At 43.5% G+C, this 19,127-nt stretch overlaps 1 protein-coding gene across 1 annotated transcript; it reads right to left on the bottom strand.

Annotated features, from left to right (window-relative positions):
- Window positions 1-16,571: 16,571 nt before the first annotated feature.
- On the bottom strand, window positions 16,572-18,425 carry LOC145011312 (uncharacterized). Its single transcript, XM_078970013.1, has 3 exons — window positions 18,266-18,425; window positions 16,839-17,885; window positions 16,572-16,745 (listed from the first exon to the last, which is right to left on the bottom strand). The coding sequence occupies exon 2, from the start codon at window positions 17,851-17,853 to the stop codon at window positions 16,858-16,860; it is 996 nt and encodes a 331-aa protein (XP_078826139.1). The 5' UTR covers window positions 17,854-17,885; window positions 18,266-18,425; the 3' UTR covers window positions 16,572-16,745; window positions 16,839-16,857.
- Window positions 18,426-19,127: the final 702 nt, after the last annotated feature.

Below are 19,127 nucleotides of genomic sequence, written 5' to 3'. Positions count from 1 at the left end.
TTTCCCTTTCTTGCTGACAGGATGACACATGCTCCAGCCTCTGAGCAACTTCCATGAGTTCTCCACCGCAACTTCATACCCACACTGCACTGGCTATAGCCTCCTCGGGTTGGGAAAAACCTGATACACCGATGACATTTCCAAACATCCTCAAGGATGAATTTCCACCACATAAATAAAAATCAAACTGAAAATCCAAGATTCCATCCATACCTTCCTTCCGAGCCTTAGCAACCATCCAACCCGGATGTGATTCTAATAATTACTCTGTACTACTGCCTTCACTTCCGTGAACTTACCCTCCCTCTCGGGCTACTTTTCCTTCCTTTCCCTTACCAAGGAAACCCACTTGGCTGCCTTGACACTTCCACAAGTGCCACGGTGCTCACTCAAAACTACACCATGTTATTATAGCATAATCGCTATCCTATGCATCACACATACTCTGGATCCGCTCGCGAGGATTCTCAAGTCCATGCTCGACCTTCCACCATGATCAATATCCGGGGCTAGACCTTCTAACGCTAACATATCGCGACATACTCAATCCATTTCCTCGCACCGATCTAACGACACCTGCAGAGTCTTCAGCATGACTGGACCGCCCTACCCGACCTTTAGCCAGTCTGGACCACTCTCAGAACCTTCAGCAGATCAGGAAGCCCTCCAGGGCCTTCAGTCTAGTTGGACCGTACTCCGAGCCTTCGGCCTGACTGGTACCCCTACTGGCCTTCAGTCTATCCGGACCGCTCAACTAGCAATCAACATTCCGAGTTACTTCTTCGGGAAACTCCTCCCATGCATACTGTTCTAGCCCTCTAGGGGTTCCGAACTCTACCTCCATCCCATATACTCAGTCCCGGCCTAATCCTAGGCCTTCCACAATCAATCGCTCTTGGTCTGCATCCCGCCCCGCACGCCTGCCACTTACTTATACCAGCCCACGCCTTTGGCTGACCGAGTCACTCCTGAATCCCATGCAGCTAAACGACCTTTCATACACTTCGATTTTTCTGTAGAATTCTCCAATTCTCCCCCACTTAGAGCACTGACTATCAATCACCAGTCTCCATTGCCGACCTTCCTCACAAACCTTCCCGACACAAACACTTACATGCGAACCGATTCCCACTAACACTAGCAACCTTCACAAATCACACATCAACACTGATCATCCCAGACTTGAAAGAAAATCGATCTTCAGCTAACCACTCCTCATACTGCAGATGCTAACCGATATCCAGACCAACACCCAATTCCCACGAACACCCTCATGAATGATAACCAACGAAATTTCCAACACTAAACCCATAACCATTCCATAACCCTCGAAAATCAATGAATACAATACCGAAAACCACGCAACGAAACTAGTAGATAAACAACATTCCACGATAATCATAAAATAATAAGGCATCAAGAAGAGAAATACCCGCAACTGCATCCGGCACTGCCCTGACCTCCTCCGCTGTAAGCTGAAAAACATGACCCTAAGCCCTTGGGGGCTCTGCTCCACCCTGATTTCCACCCGTGATCTTCAATATGGCCGGTGCTGGAGCCTGCACTGGTCCTGCAGTAAGCTATGGACAGTTGACCCTCAAGTGCCCAACCTGATGATGTAACAGCCCGAAATCTCAAAGTATTGTTAAATCACATTTTGGGGTGTTTTAAAGGGGGGACTCGGTGAGTTGGAGCCTGACTCGCCGAGTAGGATCGCAGATTTGGTCGCGGGTTCGCGACTGGACTCGACGAGTCCAGATAGGGACTCGGCGAGTCTGCGCTGTTTAGCGTAAACCCTAGCCGTTCAGGTTTGGGGACGTATAAATGGGATCATTGGCCGTCGTTGTTCCCTTTTTAGCTGCTGAGAAGAACCCTAAATCGGTTGGGGGCATCTAGAGCAAGGATTGAAGGCTATTGGTGATTTTGAAGAAGTTGTTGTTCAAGAAGGGGAAGGTTTTGGCTAAAGGAACAACAAGGGAATCATGTTCTGAGGCTTGGGGACACAGAGAGGGCATTATTCAGGTAACATTCCGGATTATATTCTGTTATGTGAATGTGTGCATGGATTAGGGTTTAAGGAACCCTTTTGTGATTAGATTAATGGTTACCCTTGTCCCCCAAACGATTGTAACCCTGTGTTGGGACCATTGGAGGTCCAGAAGATCCCAGGTCTGTGCATTTCGGAAATTGGTGAAGGTTTTGGATTGAAATCCTTATGCCTTAGGTTAACATGGGAATTATGTGTCTTGGGGTGTAGCATGAGCACCTAAATGAAGGCATTTTGTGATGGACCAGCTTAGGAGGACCAGACCTATGATTGGTTGGGACGATTCTGATCTTAGGAAGCAGTTTGATCGACTGCATGGCATGGACTCGCCGAGTCGGATGAGCAGACTCGGCGAGTAGCTTGAAGAATAGCTGGGACTCGTCGAGTTGTTCTTCAGACTCGGCGAGTGGAGTCGGGGTGGCCCCGCGATTCTTCCACGAGGAACTCGTCGAGTCAAGAGAGATACTCGATGAGTAGAAAGGGAACATCCAGGAATTTGTGAGGATGACTAGACTCGCCGAGTCGCCAGGGTACTCGCCGAGTCCAGTCGAGATGACCGTTGACCAGAGTTGACCTTTGTGTGATTTCTTAGGGTCAGTTAACGTGGAAGATAAAAGTATTAATAAGAGATATATTGTTATAGGGAGCTTGTACCTCGGCGGATCAGGTGCAAGTGATTTCAAGGGTTGCTAACTTCCAGCATCCACGAGGTGAGTCTTCTCACTATACTGTACCCGGAAGGGTTTGATTGTGTGACCGGAAGGTCGAATATGTTATGTGTTATGTATATATGCTATAAATGGAAAGTTAGTTGCTACGCGTGATATGCATGTTTATATGGGCCGGAAGGCAAAGTGTTATGTGACAGAAAGGTCAGGTATGATATATTATATATGTGCTTTATGTGTTAGAGTAAATGTATTATGTGCCGTATATGTTTTTGGGCCGGAAGGCAATATGTTATGGGCCGGAAGGCAATATGTTATGGGCCGGAAGGCAATGTACTATGGGCCGGAAGGCAACACGTTATGGGCCGGAGGCGATTATCTCATGGGCCGGAAGGCATTGTGCAGTGGACCGGAAGGTCAGGGCCTGGAAAGGCGTATGTACGTAAGGTGTATATTGGGGAACTCACTAAGCTTCGTGCTTACAGTGTTTTATGTATGTTGTTTCAGGTTCTTTCAGTAACGCGGGATGGCACCGGCTCGATTGTACACACCAAAGAAAGAGTTGTATTCTGGAGGATCCTGGTTTTCTACTAAGTGAAAATGGAACTGTGTTTTTGTAATTCAAATGTGTATGAGATTTTAAACAAGTGTTTTAATATTAATTGATTAATTAAATGAAAATTTTGCCTTGAAAATCACGGTGTTACAAATTGGTATCAGAGCCTTGGTTTGAGGGATTCGGATGCGCCTTCGGGTAAATCTGGACTCAAACTGAGGAAATAAGAAAAAGTTTTCAAATAAATAGTTTTCTAAAAGTGGATAAGAGTTCAAAGAGAAAGCAAGAAAGAGCAGTGTGTACAATCAGCCAGAGCCAAACGGTGATTTCCCAAAATACCCTTACTTTTGTGTTATGAAATATCTATTATGCACTTTATGAGATATTATTGCATGCTAGAGACAGGCTAGGTATTTCATGTCTTAGGACTAGAATGGCCTGATTTGTGATGCCTTAGCCTAGGATTTGTTTTCATATGTGCGTTATGCTTTTGAATATGTGATGAGCGAGAATATCCAGTTAGGATGCACGAGGGGTAGAGCTACAGAGTTCAGTGGTACTTCCGAGGATGAGCCGAGAAGGTGGAGCTATCACAGATAGGGAGTCCTATGTATTCTTCGATGCTCGAATGCTGCTTGCTTTGTGCTTTGTGGAATTCTCGATGATGGGAGTCAGCTACTACGTGAGTATGACGATACTCAGGAGGTAGATGGTTGGCATCATTATGAGCTCTTCAGCAGCTGATAGCAAAGAAGTGGGAGGACGGCGGAAGGGACTAGGGAGTAAACCTAGCCAAATGAGTGCGCTGGTAGAGTAGAGGATTTCGCTGGGGAGTGAGTACGCACGATGGATTGGTAAAAGAGGAGGTCGATCAGCTACTTAGGAACTCTGGGATGGCCCGTGTGGAAAGTATGGGTAGATGTGGAAGGTAGTATGGGCCCGTACTACTGAAAGCAGAGGACCCATACTTGATACAAGGAGCATTCTGAAGGTCCTAAGGAACGGAATGCGGAGTGATGTTATGGTCAGGGTACCATACATCGGAACAGATTGAGGATAGATGCTGTGGTTCGAGTACCATACATCGGAGCGGATTGCGGAGTGATGTTATGGTTAGGGTACCATACATCGGAATAGCTTGAGGATAGATGTTATGGTTCGAGTATCATACATCGGAGCAGAGTGAGGAGTGATGTTATGGTTCGGGTACCATACACCGGAACAGATTGAGAAGGGACGTCATGGGATGAGTACCAGGGTTCGTAGCGGATGATGCTTGTGACTATCTTGCTATCGGGTCATGATCGATGAGGTAGAGATCGGGTGCTATGGGTTTTAGGCCTGTAGACCGTGATTGAGTATGGGGAGGCGTTCCCCGAGAGGAAAGGCGAGTGCCCATCAGAGTATTTTGGTAAGAAGTTAAAGACAGAGGAAAATTTCGGTTGAGTCAAACAATCAGGCGATAAGGGAGAGGCCATCTTCTAGGAGGGTGGTGTCATTTATGTTCGTGAGCAATACACGAGGGGCTTGATGTTTCAGTTGTGGATTTGGGAGTACACCCTGCAGGTAGTTATCGACAATGTTTTCCCTCAGATTATTAGGTAGCAGGTGTGCCGCGAGGCAGTGACTTATCGTGAGCAGACAGTCAGTTGGGACTGAGGTAGTCGAAAACCACACTACACCTAAGTGAGAATAGTAGGATGCATCATAGTGGTAGCAGCGGAGAGTTCAGTTAAGTTTTGCAGTGCAGAGAGTTTTCGTCTATGTTGAGAGTGGGTCCCTGTCCTTGGGACAATTTCGGTGTTGGAACATTGGTTGATGAGCTGAGGTGAGAGGAACGATAATTGCGGTGCAGTCTATGAGCCAGGGATGTTATTGAGCAGTTGAGATGCTTAGTGTTGGGTTGGTATGAGATTTGGAACGATTAGAAGCAGTTGTGATGAGAAGTTCTTGAGGAGTTCATCAGAGGTTCAGAGTATAGGGGGTCGATTGACTCCTTAAGGGGGAATTACCGGGCGTTACGTAGCACTTTCCTGGAGCAGGTACGATTTCGCTGGTGAAAAGTAGTTGTGGGTTGGGTGTGTGCTAATTGGTGATGGTTCGAACCCTAAGTGGGGAAGAACCGGGGGCAGTATGTAAGAAAGCAAGGATTTGTCAAGAGTGGTTATAAGTGAAGTATAGGGATATGCTGTAAGGAATCATGAGACCAGAGGTGCCGATGATCGAGGAAAAGGGTCAGAGTGAGTTAATGCGGGAAGTACTTGAGGAGGAGAACGAATGTATCTATGATAGGGGTTTAGTGTCGTTACAAGTAGATAGAGAATGTTTGGGTCGGTATGCACATTCTTGGTTGGATTTTGAGCGGCGGAAGAAGGGTTTCGGAGAATTTTCAGCATATTTCGTAGCGTCAGCGTTTTCTCGTGTTCCAATCGGGAAATTATATGCGTCGGAGTTGTAATGTGGGAAAATGTAGATCTATTTATGGGATTCCGAGGAGATGTATTATTGTATCTACATGATACTTGGGGCAGGAGATCAGTGGTCGTGGCAGGATCTTGTGATGTTCGGTTGAGGTATTCTGAGATATCCGGGTATGATATCTTTATTTCGGAGTTACTCATGAATCCTGAATTGAATCGACGTGTGGCATATCAAGTATCTGTGGATCTAGTGGGAGCCCTTCGGGTATGGGTATCCAGGGAGATTATTTGAGGGAGTGGATATTCGCAGAGATGGGTATTTGTTATGTTGATTGTCTCCATAGTCTGTGGTGGATATTCGAGTCGCAGTACTCACTATTCAGAAGATGTTGTGATACCGCGTGGAGTCGCAGTACTCATTAAATGGCAAGAGAATGCGATGTTGGAATGTTTCCGAGCAGTTTATGGTGTGGAAGAGTTTTGGGTTTGAGTAGTCCTATTATTGAGTTTTTGGAGCCTAGATGTTGAGTCGGGGGGCAAGACGGGGGTATCCGTCCCTGTCGGGAGATGCGGGGAGATACGCGACGAATATGCGCAGCAGAACCCAGAGATTAGAGTTGAGACGATCCTCAGTTGGATTGTATTGCTCGCATGAGGAAAAGAGAATTTTGTGACTTGCGTGTCACTGGGTCGGGATAGTGGTCACGGGGAGAAAGTTAGTGGAATATTTGGGTCATGAGATCGGTGACAGTTGGGGGCTCAGATGTGGAGCCAAAAGCTGATCCAGTACTCAGTCTTGAGGAGGAATATGGGAAAGGAGCTTAGCATGATGATATCTGAGGACACTTTATAGAGAGTAAACGATCCAGACGCTCAAAGACATGCTTCGGGCATGCGCATTAGATTTCTGAGAAAGCCGCGGTACGTATTGATCCTTGGTTGTGTTGTCTCATATCAACAGCCATCATTAGTGCATTAGTATGCCGCCCTTTGAGCTGTTGCATAGGAGGAGGTGCCAGACCCTCATTTGCTGAGGAGAGGTAACGAATGGACCCGAGAGTCCTTGCGAGCAGATCCAGAACATGTGCGATACATGGAGTAGTGGCAAGGTTGTCAAGAGGATTTCCCTAGATAAAGGAAGAAGAAGGTATGTTGGGGCTAGTGCAGCATGTGCATGCGATTGCAAGAGGAGAACTCAGGAGAGTTGCTCTGAGAATTGAGAATGGGTCCCTCAGTTGTTCCGAAATGGATAAAGTGGGCTTAGGATCGGGGATCCGGTGATTCATGGTTTCCTAATCCTTATGGGTTGAGTGATCGTTGAGATTTAGAGCAGAGTTGCATCTTGGGTAATTCTCGGTTACAGGGAGTGGTGGACAGTGCAGAGATCGTGCTTGAGTCGACAGAGCAGATGCAGCAGGTTAATCAGAGGTTAATGATCGTCTAGAGTTGACAGGAAAGTTATGAGGACAGACGCCGTTGCAAGCATGTGTTTCAGGTCGGCGACTTCGTACTTCTGACGGTCTCTCCTTGGAAAGGGGTGATTCGATTCAGGAAGAGGGGCAAGTTGGGGCCCCGATATGTTGGGCCTTTTCGTGAAGGTGCGAAGGTAGGACGGGTGGCCTATCGTATGGAGCTGCCAACGGAATTAGGATGGATCCATGACACTTTTCATGTGTCGCAATTGAAGAAGTGTATAGCCGATGAGTCAACAGTGGTTCCACTAAACAACAATTAGGTGGATGCGAGCCTGTGTTACGCTGAGAAGCCAATGGCCATCAGGGATCGGAAGATCAAGGTTCTGAGGAACAAGGAGATACCTCTGGTATTGGTTCGGTGGTAACCTCGGAAGAGATCGGAAGTGACTGGGGAGCCGGAACGTGAGATGCGGGAGCAGCATCCGGAACTATTTTCAGAGTGAGACTTCGAGGGCGAAGTCTATTTCTAGTGGGGGAGAATTGTAACAGCCCGAAATCTCAAAGTATTGTTAAATCACATTTTAGGGTGTTTTAAAGGGGGGACTCGGCGAGTTGGAGCCTGACTCGCCGAGTAGGATCGCAGATTTGGTCGCGGGTTCGCGACTGGACTCGACGAGTCCAGATAGGGACTCGGCGAGTCTGCGCTGTTTAGCGTAAACCCTAGCCGTTCAGGTTTGGGGACGTATAAATGGGATCATTGGCCATCGTTGTTCCCTTTTTAGCTGCTGAGAAGAACCCTAAATCGGTTGGGGGCATCTAGAGCAAGGATTGAAGGCTATTGGTGATTTTGAAGAAGTTGTTGTTCAAGAAGGGGAAGGTTTTGGCTAAAGGAACAACAAGGGAATCATGTTCTGAGGCTTGGGGACACAGAGAGGGCATTATTCAGGTAACATTCCGGATTATATTCTGTTATGTGAATGTGTGCATGGATTAGGGTTTAAGGAACCCTTTTGTGATTAGATTAATGGTTACCCTTGTCCCCCAAACGATTGTAACCCTGTGTTGGGACCATTGGAGGTCCAGAAGATCCCAGGTCTGTGCATTTCGGAAATTGGTGAAGGTTTTGGATTGAAATCCTTATGCCTTAGGTTAACATGGGAATTATGTGTCTTGGGGTGTAGCATGAGCACCTAAATGAAGGCCTTTTGTGATGGACCAGCTTAGGAGGACCAGACCTATGATTGGTCGGGACGATTCTGATCTTAGGAAGTAGTTTGATCGACTGCATGGCATGGACTCGCCGAGTCGGATGAGCAGACTCGGCGAGTAGCTTGAAGAATAGCTGGGACTCGTCGAGTTGTTCTTCAGACTCGGCGAGTGGAGTCGGGCTGGCCCCGCGATTCTTCCACGAGGAACTCGTCGAGTCAAGAGAGATACTGACTCGACGAGTAGAAAGGGAACATCCAGGAATTTGTGAGGATGACTAGACTCGCCGAGTCGCCAGGGTACTCGCCGAGTCCAGTCGAGATGACCGTTGACCAGAGTTGACCTTTGTGTGATTTCTTAGGGTCAGTTAACGTGGAAGATAAAAGTATTAATAAGAGATATATTGTTATAGGGAGCTTGTACCTCGGCGGATCAGGTGCAAGTGATTTCAAGGGTTGCTAACTTCCAGCATCCACGAGGTGAGTCTTCTCACTATACTGTACCCGGAAGGGTTTGATTGTGTGACCGGAAGGTCGAATATGTTATGTGTTATGTATATATGCTATAAATGGAAAGTTAGTTGCTACGCGTGATATGCATGTTTATATGGGCCGGAAGGCAAAGTGTTATATGACAGAAAGGTCAGGTATGATATATTATATATGTGCTTTATGTGTTAGAGTAAATGTATTATGTGCCGTATATGTTTTTGGGCCGGAAGGCAATATGTTATGGGCCGGAAGGCAATATGTTATGGGCCGGAAGGCAATATGTTATGGGCCGGAAGGCAATATGTTATGCGCCGGAAGGCAATGTACTATGGGCCGGAAGGCAACACGTTATGGGCCGGAAGGCGATTATCTCATGGGCCGGAAGGCATTGTGCAGTGGACCGGAAGGTTAGGGCCTGGAAAGGCGTATGTGCGTAAGGTGTATATTGGGGAACTCACTAAGCTTCGTGCTTACAGTGTTTTATGTATGTTGTTTCAGGTTCTTTCAGTAACGCGGGATGGCACCGGCTCGATTGTACACACCAAAGAAAGAGTTGTATTCTGGAGGATCCTGGTTTTCTACTAAGTGAAAATGGAACTGTGTTTTTGTAATTCAAATGTGTATGAGATTTTAAACAAGTGTTTTAATATTAATTGATTAATTAAATGAAAATTTTGCCTTGAAAATCACGGTGTTACAGATGACAATGATAACAGATCCTCAAATCCCGACCCGGGACTACCTGCCGACAATCCCTCGCATAGTGCCCCTCCTTTCCGCACTTGCAGCATGCACCACCAGACCGACAAACTCCGGTGTGACCCTTCCCACACTTCTCACAAGTGTGGCTGCTCTGATCTCCTAATCTAGAATCGACGGTCTTTGACCGTTTCGGTGCCGGCTGCGACTGCACCGGAGCCTGCCTCTGCTCTCGTAACTGCAACTCCAGCTCCAACTCATGCCGCCTAGCGGCCTCCTGCAACTCTAACAAGGTCTCACACCTCTGCGTAGACACGAACTGTCTGATATCCCTCTTGAGCATACTCAGATATCGGGACATCTAAGCCTGCTCCGAAGCAAACTCGGGGCAAAACATCGCCCTCTCAGTGAACATCCTGGTGATCTCCGTTACCGACTCCAAATCCTGCTTCAGCTCAAGGAACTCCTGAGCCAATCTCTCCCTCTCAACCCGCGGAACATAACGAGTGCTAAACATCTCTCGGAACTGATCCCATGAAACCGCAACCCTCTGAGCATCCGAATATGACCCCATGGTCAACCTTCACCAATCCTTCGCCCCAAGCCTCAACAAGTTCAGAGCACACCTCACCCTCTGATCAGCAGGGCATTAACATGTGAAGAAACACCCTTCCACGTCTAAAAACCATCTCATAGCAACAATTGGGTCTTGTACTCCATTAAAGGTAGGGGGATTCATATTATCGAAGTTCCGATACTGGAAACCTATACTAGCTCCTCCCCCTGCCGCCGCTACAGCCGTTGTAGCTGTCTCTGCGAGAGCCGCATAATGCTCATCAAAATACTCCACCATGGCGGTCTTGATCGACCCAAATAGTTCCGGTAGCTCGGCCCGGAACAACGCAGCAACCTCATCATGCAGGATCTCACGTATCCTAGCATCCAACTCACCTGTGATCATCTGACCAACAACCTCGGGCGGTACAGACCTGCCCTGACCTCCCTCTCCTGCTCCCGATCCCGACCCGGATTCACTCCCAGCATGCCTCGTGACCACCATATTGAAAAACACCACAAAATCTCAGATACTTCCCACTAACCCGGGAACCAACTCCCACTTCAACCCTAGAGGTCATGGTTTCCCTGATATGCGTATGGGTCCTGTGCTTTCAGTAGTACGGGCCCATACTACCTTCCACACCTACCCATATTTGTATGAAGTACTACCACAACCCCTAGTGACAAATATACATAACAAGCGTTCAATCCTCACTCCTAGAGGAACACTGGAAATCTCATACAGAGGGAAACCCTAGGCTAGCAGGCATCATAAAACAGGCAACATTATCATGAAATCCTGAAGATCCCTAGCCTAGTACTAGCATGCTGTTCTATCAAATCTCGAAAACAAATATCATGTATGGTATTTTGGGGCTACTTACTGGCTCCGGTTAATCGTACCTTCGCGTCCTCCTTTTACTTAATTTGAAAACCATTTTAAATTCTCTTTTAAAAACTCTCCCTGATTTGAGACTGGATTCACACGAATGTTCCTCCAATTCACTCAAACCAAGGCTTTGATACCAACTTGTAACGACCAAAATTTTCAACAAATTTTAACTTTTCAAAAACAACCCATTTTAATAATGTTATTACAAAAAGGTTTTCAATACATTTATTATCAGAGTATTCCTAGAACCATAACATAAACATAAACACGAGGAGCGGTACGATCACGCCTTTGCCTTGCCACGGTCTCCTGAAGAACCTGAAAAACATTAAACCACAACTGTAAGCCCGAAAGCTTAGTGAGATACCCCCAAAATACCAACCACATATACCATACACACATAACATGTTATATCATAACAAATCACAGAACAGCCATGCATATCGGGTCTACTGTGTGACTGGTCCGCCGTATCGGGCCTTCAGTCCACCGGGTCCACCCTCCGAGTCTAGTCATGTCCCTCAAGTCTGCAGTGTGGTTGGTCCGCCCGCACCGGGCCTTCAACCCACCTGGTCCACTCTCTGAGTCTATAGTATGACTGGTCCGCCCGCATCGGGCCTTCAGCCGGCCTGGTCTACTCTCCGAGCCTCGACACGTCTGGTCCGCCCTCGTGGGGCCTACAGCCTATCCGGACCACTCGTTGGGCCTTCGGAATAACCGATCTGCCCTGGGTATGTTGGCCTACAGCACAAAGCAGGTCCCGCCTCAACCCAACCCCAGTCAAACAACCATGTGCACATAAACATACAATCATATAACAATTCACATTCAATCAAACCGATCTAGCAGATCACGTAACACAACATACTCTAAGCAGGATACCGACCTAACCGGTCACTAGCATAGCATCACCCTATATCCCAGGATACCGACCTTAACCAGGTCTCTAACATATACCATCCTAACTACCAGGATGCAAACATAGTAAAACAGCAACATAACAACAATACCCGGATTACAATCCGATAAAGGGCTGGCCTTGGTGCCTTAGACCCTATTGATGTAGTGAGGATAACTCACCTCGCGATTGCCGAAACTCTGAACTGAAGAAGCCGATTCCCGAATCACCGACTCACCGAAAATCCCGAACTAGCCATCATAGCAAAAATAATCATTAGCCCAAACATAATATCCATCCAAGGGTAAATGGACCAATTTACCCTTAAATCAATTCTCGACCATAACTAAGGCCCACAATCAAATATGAAAGGCACATTACTAGCTAAGCTCTCAAGCCCACTAATGGCCCAAAAACCAAAGTCCAAAGCAAAGGCCCAATATTGGCCCAATTTACTAAATTGGGCTCACCTCACCAAATGGGCCTAGATCCAAGGTCCAAAATAATCATTGGGCCAAAAGTATTCTATCCATAATGTCCAGACATGGCCCATAAATCCAGCAGCCCAATAACAGTCCAAACTCGAAGGCCCAAAATGAAAATCCAACAGAGGGGTACGCTGGGCGTACAACAATGTTCGCAATATGGGATCGGTACACTGGCCCGTTACGCTGGGCGTACTCACAGGTAACGCGGGGCGTAACCTCACTGCTCAACAACATCACAAAACGACTTAATGGTTTAAGCTCTTAAGCCCAAACTTCAGATCCTTAGGCCAAATATGATTAGAATTCATAAAGTCTCAAACTTTATCACTTGGGACGTCCATAAAGCTCTTAATCCAAAGTCTTAATCCATTAAGACCTACTTATCTCACACATGGAACAACCACAGCCCTTGGGACCTCATTTTTCTCACTCAAGACCTCTCCTAAGGTCTGAAAGGACAAATAATCTTAACCAACTCGAAACATGCAACAAGATGAGGACTTTTGGGACAAGAATGGTGTCAAAGCTTCATAATACATAGATCTACACAATATGAATGTCAAGCAAGAAGCTTTATACCTCAAATAGGCTCCAAAAGGATGATGTCTTTCCATATCTATCAGCTCCAATCATTCCTCTCCTTCTTTGACAACTTCTCCTTTCTTCTTCTACCTTCTCTTTTGCCAAAATAAGCTTTCCAAGACCAAATCACCCAACAATGGAGGTGGGACGGCTATCTTGGGTTCCTGAGGTTAAGAGAGTGTTTATGGAGGCTAAGGAGGAAGCCTTTATGTTCTTTATATAGTGGTTGCCTTAAAATTAGGGTTTTGGGGATTCTGAGAGTACGCTGGGCGTACCTCCAGTACGTTGGCCGTACTCAACCATGCACCCGCGTTCATTTAGCCAATTACGCTGGGCGTAACCCAGCCTACGCTGGGCGTACCCAGTGTGCCCCCTTTTCTTCACTTGGTCTTCCCTTTCCACTTTTCCCATTAAGCTATAATCGATATCATCTTCGAAATGCCGTAACTCCTCTATTCTAAACCCACTCCCGATAAACTTTACATTCACACGAGGGTGGCGAGAAGCCCTATGCTTCTATCAACATACACCAGTCCGAAACCTTCTCGGATAAAACCCATTTCCCATAAAAGGACCAACATTACCCTTTCTCTTAAATCTCAGGGACTCATACATAAATACTTTAAGAACGGGGCGTTACAGAATTCCAAATTAATTTCTGATCAAATACTAATTAATTACCATGATTTCTAATTAATATATTATTCTCATAATACATTAATAAATCATTTATCCTTTTTGATAGCATTTGAGGTTAGATCTAAGTCTTGGAGTCCATGGAATCGTAGGAATAGTTGAATGTATTAAGCTCGGGCAAACTCGGCGAGTTTGCAAGCCACCACGGCGTGTAGGCTGGGATTTTTCCTAACCCTCTGATTACTGTAGGAACTCAACGTGTTTAGTGGTGCACTAGACGAGTTGGGTCAACATGGATTGTTAATCTTGACCTTTGACCGTGGTTGACTAAGTTTGACTTTTGAGGGCATTTTGGGTATTTCAGGATTTTTATGGAATTGGTCACATAGTGGTGTAGGCATTTGAGTCAGGAGCTGAGACTCGGAGTCAGACCTTAACAATTATGCACTACTTGAGAGGTGAGTCTTCCTCACTATACTTTCGAGTCGAAGATACCAAGGTCGACCCATTAGTTTGATAACATGATATTGTATGTTGAGTATGGATTAGACAGGCATGCTAGTTTGGTAGATCTGTAGGACTACCTGTGATACTGTCTGTTTATCTGAATATGTTATTATCTCATATATGTCGACATATGGTGTGTCTTGGGTTAAGGTTGTAGTGCTCTGTGTTGTAGCCAACAAACCTTGGAGCATACCAGATATGAGTTGAGGGCCAGGAAGGGCTATTTGTACGTACACTCCGAACAATATGTTCAATCCACATACAATAATACAAGTCGGCAGCCCATCATACTTTACAAGGCTTTTGGAAATACAAAATAGTGGAACACATCACAATCTACGTCAAGATTTGACTGAGCACATATGACAATGACAATTCGAAGACCAAAACGATGAGGATGAGAACAACGATGCAGACGAGTAATATTTTTTTTTCGATGTTTTATTAATGTTTTTTTTATTAGTAAAATGTATGTTGAATTTTAAAAATATTATTTTTATTTAAGTGAATATTTTTTTATTTATAAAATATTTTTATATGTTTAATAATTATGTTTTTTATTTAATGTAATGTAAATTTTTTTTAATAAAATAAAACATAAACAATATAGAGTGATAACCATTTCCAAATATTAGTGAATACGTAGTGAACATGTAATGGGGTAATGTGGCGTACAGATGACATCACTTTTCTAGTGAACATCTTGTGACGATACCCCTTAGTCTTATATAATTACAATCCGTCATTTTGATGAAAAAACAGCGAAATTTCATGAAGTAGAGTATATTATAAAACAATGAGACGAGTTGTGTAATTATAAAAAAGCAAAAAAATAAATAAATGATGAAAACAAATATATGAGAAAGAAATATCTACCTTTCATATCCACCTCGTTATCGTTTATTTGACCAAAATAAATAATAATAACTCCAGCTAACGTCCATAATTCATAGAAAAAACATGATGGAGAATCCTTCTGGCTTCTCATTATTGCACATTGTGATTACTCTTGGTAAGTTTTCACTTAGGCCCCCTCATCATTTCACTAATAACACTTTCCTACCTTATTTTCAAGCAAATAACCATTGGACCACTTTTGTAATAAGATAAAAACATATAGCAAGTACCCCCTACCCATGCAGCCAATTATTATTCCACTTGATGTCCCCACATTCACTGATGACCATTATACACATAGCCATATGCCTCCCACAATAGGCCAAGTGGGAAGTTTGTATGCGGACAAAAATGTATCTAGACAAAAAAATGTGTGGAGACGTGTATCATATCATGGTTATAATGTGTTTAACACGTAAAAAATATTAATTAAATTTATAATTTTTTATGCTGTTAACATGCATTTTTATATCTTATATTTGAAAAAGACAAACGTTTCAGATTGTTATTGCACAAGACCAATGATTTTTATATTTAATTTTTATTTGAACAATTATTTACCTACTAAAATCAATTAACATGTTATGTTAACAATAGATCATTCTAGTCAAATCTAAAGCATTTGTAACCAAGGTTATAGAAATCGTTATTCGGTACGTGTCCGGCCGACTACTAAGTAGCGAGTACCCGAAAAGCACTTGGATTCAGTAATTCATGTAGAAATATTTTTAAGGAAATTATATATGTTAAAATCATAAGTTAAAATCATAATATATAACAAAATTAGATACATGTGAATATACAAAAACATAAAAAATACGTAAGTCTCACTTCGTAAATAATTACTGAAAATTTAAAATATATACATAATAAAAACCACATATGTGTGTTAGATAATAAATCAGTAAGAGATTGATCGAAAAATACTCGAATTCTGTAACTCCTCTCAGTAAAAGACCAGCTGAATAATCGGTCAACTCGATGGGTTTTACATCACTGTTTGTAACCTTATTAAACCGGTTTTAGTAGATAAACAATGATTTAAATGAAAAAAATCAAATGATCGGCAGTTTTTCTAAAAAAAAAAATACAAAAAAATTATATCAATAACTTTTTAGGTAAAAAAGGCTTAAAAATTAAGGATTTTCTAAGATTTGTCCTAAAACCATGTTGATTTTTTACGGTTGTGGTCCAAATGAAAAGAGAAAATGAGATATACCATAATCCCATTATGCCAACAAAAAATTACTACAATGCCCCTTATTAGGTTTGCCTAATTAAAGTTTTGGAGTACACTACAATGACCACAATGCCAACAAAATGCCTAACTAAAGTTAAAAGAGCATCTTTAAGGGACCGCGAAATACAACACAATTCCCCTAATGCAAACAAAAAAGACCATAATACCCCTAACAAGTTGACCCAATTGAAGGGCAACATGAAAAATGATCATGATTCTACTCCATAATGACCCCAAACCGAATAAAATGAGAAACAACTATGACAATGACACTACTCCATTTTAACCTCCCAAACCCAACAAAATGACGAAAATACCCCTACCGAGTTGACTCATTAGCAACAAGATAAACAAACGACGGATAGAAGTACTTGATAAATCTCAATGATTGAAGATGTATAAACAAATCATATAAGTTTCAAGTTAAAATTACAGTTTCAAATTTCTTGCTCCCTTCTCTCTCCCTCTCTCTCTTTTCTCTTACAAATCTCCAAACTCCATGTCCATATAAAAGAAGAACGAGCCAAAGATTCTTCTCTCTTCACCTGAAACACACATCACAAAACAAAAATCAAACACTAAACACATTAACACAACAAATAGCAACATACTTTCATTCTTTCAAAATTATTCCTTACAATGACACTTTTCTGAAAATCAAGCTTCATCTTCATTATTATTATTACTATTAATCTGTGGGCCCGACCCCCCATCCGATGACTCGTTATCATCATCATCATCATCATCATCACCATCATCACCATCATCATCATTATCAACATCATCTACAACTCCTTCATTATGACTCTCCCCCCACAACCGTGTACTCGGTCTCCTCCTAATTGTGACATGGGCCCGGGCCCGCGAGGTCCCGGACCAACTACTACTACTCCTTGAGCCGCTTCGCGGTCTAAAAACCCTAATCAAGAAAAACACGGTCAACCAACCACCTTCATCAAAAGATAAAGCAGTAGTAGCACCACTATTTCCTGTTACACCATTTTCAAGATTTTCACCATTTTCATCAGCTATAGAAGATTGAAGAGTGCTCAATAAATCTCCCATGTCTCTTTGTCTTTCTAACCTCCTCCAATCCCTTTGTCTGTTTGGATCAGCTTCTGATGGTCTCACCAACGGGTGATCCAGCCTCGCGTGCTTTCTCAGGTCAGCATATGTTCCTGAAAACTCGCATGTTTCACTAGCACAGCTTCGGGTTTTTCCATTCATGAATCCTCGGGCAGCTTCCACCACTATCCATCCGGTCACCTGCCCGCGACATAGCGGGCAGGTTAGTGTTGTGACTGGTGTTTGCGTTGATGTTGGTGTAGGTGTAGGTGTAGGTGTTGGTGTTGGTGGTGTTTCTAATGATTCAGAAGATGCTTTCTGGAATTGGTCAAAGCAGTTGGAATGGCGATAGCTTGTGTCACACATGAATGGGCGACAACCTTTTTCATGGGAAGAACAGAGCAGGAGGATGGCGTTGTGTGGGTGTTCCATACATACTGGGCATCGAGCTTCTTCCCATTCTTTTATGTTTTCGGATTCTAATGGGTTTTTGGAAAGTGATCGTTTTGAATGACTGGTGTTGCAGACGTATGGAGATGTCCAAGACCTGTCGATGGAGACGGATCGGTCTCTTCTTTCCTTAGGCATCTTTATTGTTCTTCGATTTTCAAACAGTAATCCTGGTAGCATCACACAATCAATAAAAAGTTGGATTTTGATTTCATTTTTCATGCAATATCACAGAAAAAGAGGGCATAACAAAAATCGTATCAGAAATGAGAAAATTACGGTGGTAAAGCAACATATCAAAGACCTAATTAGAAAAAAAACAGATAATATATCACGAAATCGGAAGCCCTAAAAGTTACAAGCTGAAAATTGGCATCGTGAAGAACAAACGAGATGAAGTCAAACTACCGACAGAATCGAATTAAGCAGGTAAAAAGCCCTAGGAGATCCAGGAAAGTAAACAATCAGAAGCCATAAGCTTAATCGCGTAGAGAGCTGACAGACTTGGATTGAAATTGATCCTCAATTAAAGGTTTGATGAAAAACTTACCGGATAAACTATCTCGATTGCTTGATTCGTGAACTCTTAGTTCACGATTGATCTTCGATGAGTCAATCAAACTCGAAACGAGATAGCAGACAACTGTTTGGAGCTGATAATGTGAAAGAGCTTCTAGAGAGAGAAAAAAGAGGAGCTTCGTAGGGCAAAAGGGATGCTTTTATATATACAAATGAAGTGTCCGGTTTTTCAAAATTTAAACCGATTTAATTTTCATGAGTCGGCGCCGGTTTGTTTGTCGCCAATGAGATGAAACTTTTTACTTAGACCCTAAGCTTTTGTCTTTGTATAAAACTCGTCCCTAACGTGTAACAAACATGTATTGCAAATGACACTTCACCAACCATCGTTTCATCATCTCCAAATGATAGGAGTCATGAGATTCCACCCTTAAACACATCTCCAAATGACTGATTACTTCACCTACTATTTCATTCCACCATTACAACACATTTCACTCACATATTTCTATTTTACCAGTGAGGCTTTGAGTTGGACCGAGTTTTCGTGTACCTTAGAATCACGATTTAGGCCTTTACCCTTCGGAGAACCATCAAGTGATACCATTTAAGCTACACCAAACCACCACAATAGTAGCCTACTAAGCCAAGTCACTAATTGTGTTAACGACCTTTATCCATAAGCCCTATGTAATTGTTTTCTTTTCGGTTTAAGCCACGATATCAAATCTGAAACCTCCATCTACTTCCCACAATCTTTACACCGAACCTTCATATTAGCAAAATTTATCGAAGATTAACTAGCCATGAATATAATAAACATCAGTTGCCCCAACTTCAACAACACGTTGTCCACCACCACACCCCTCCTAACAGGACCGCATTAACTAAAC

This window comes from Lactuca saligna, chromosome 8 (genome assembly GCF_052625555.1).
Source record: "Lactuca saligna cultivar CGN05327 chromosome 8, ASM5262555v1, whole genome shotgun sequence".
NCBI lineage: Eukaryota > Viridiplantae > Streptophyta > Magnoliopsida > Asterales > Asteraceae > Lactuca > Lactuca saligna.
The sequence above is the reverse complement of the archived record's forward strand: the minus strand, read 5'-3'. Positions and strand labels throughout refer to the sequence as shown.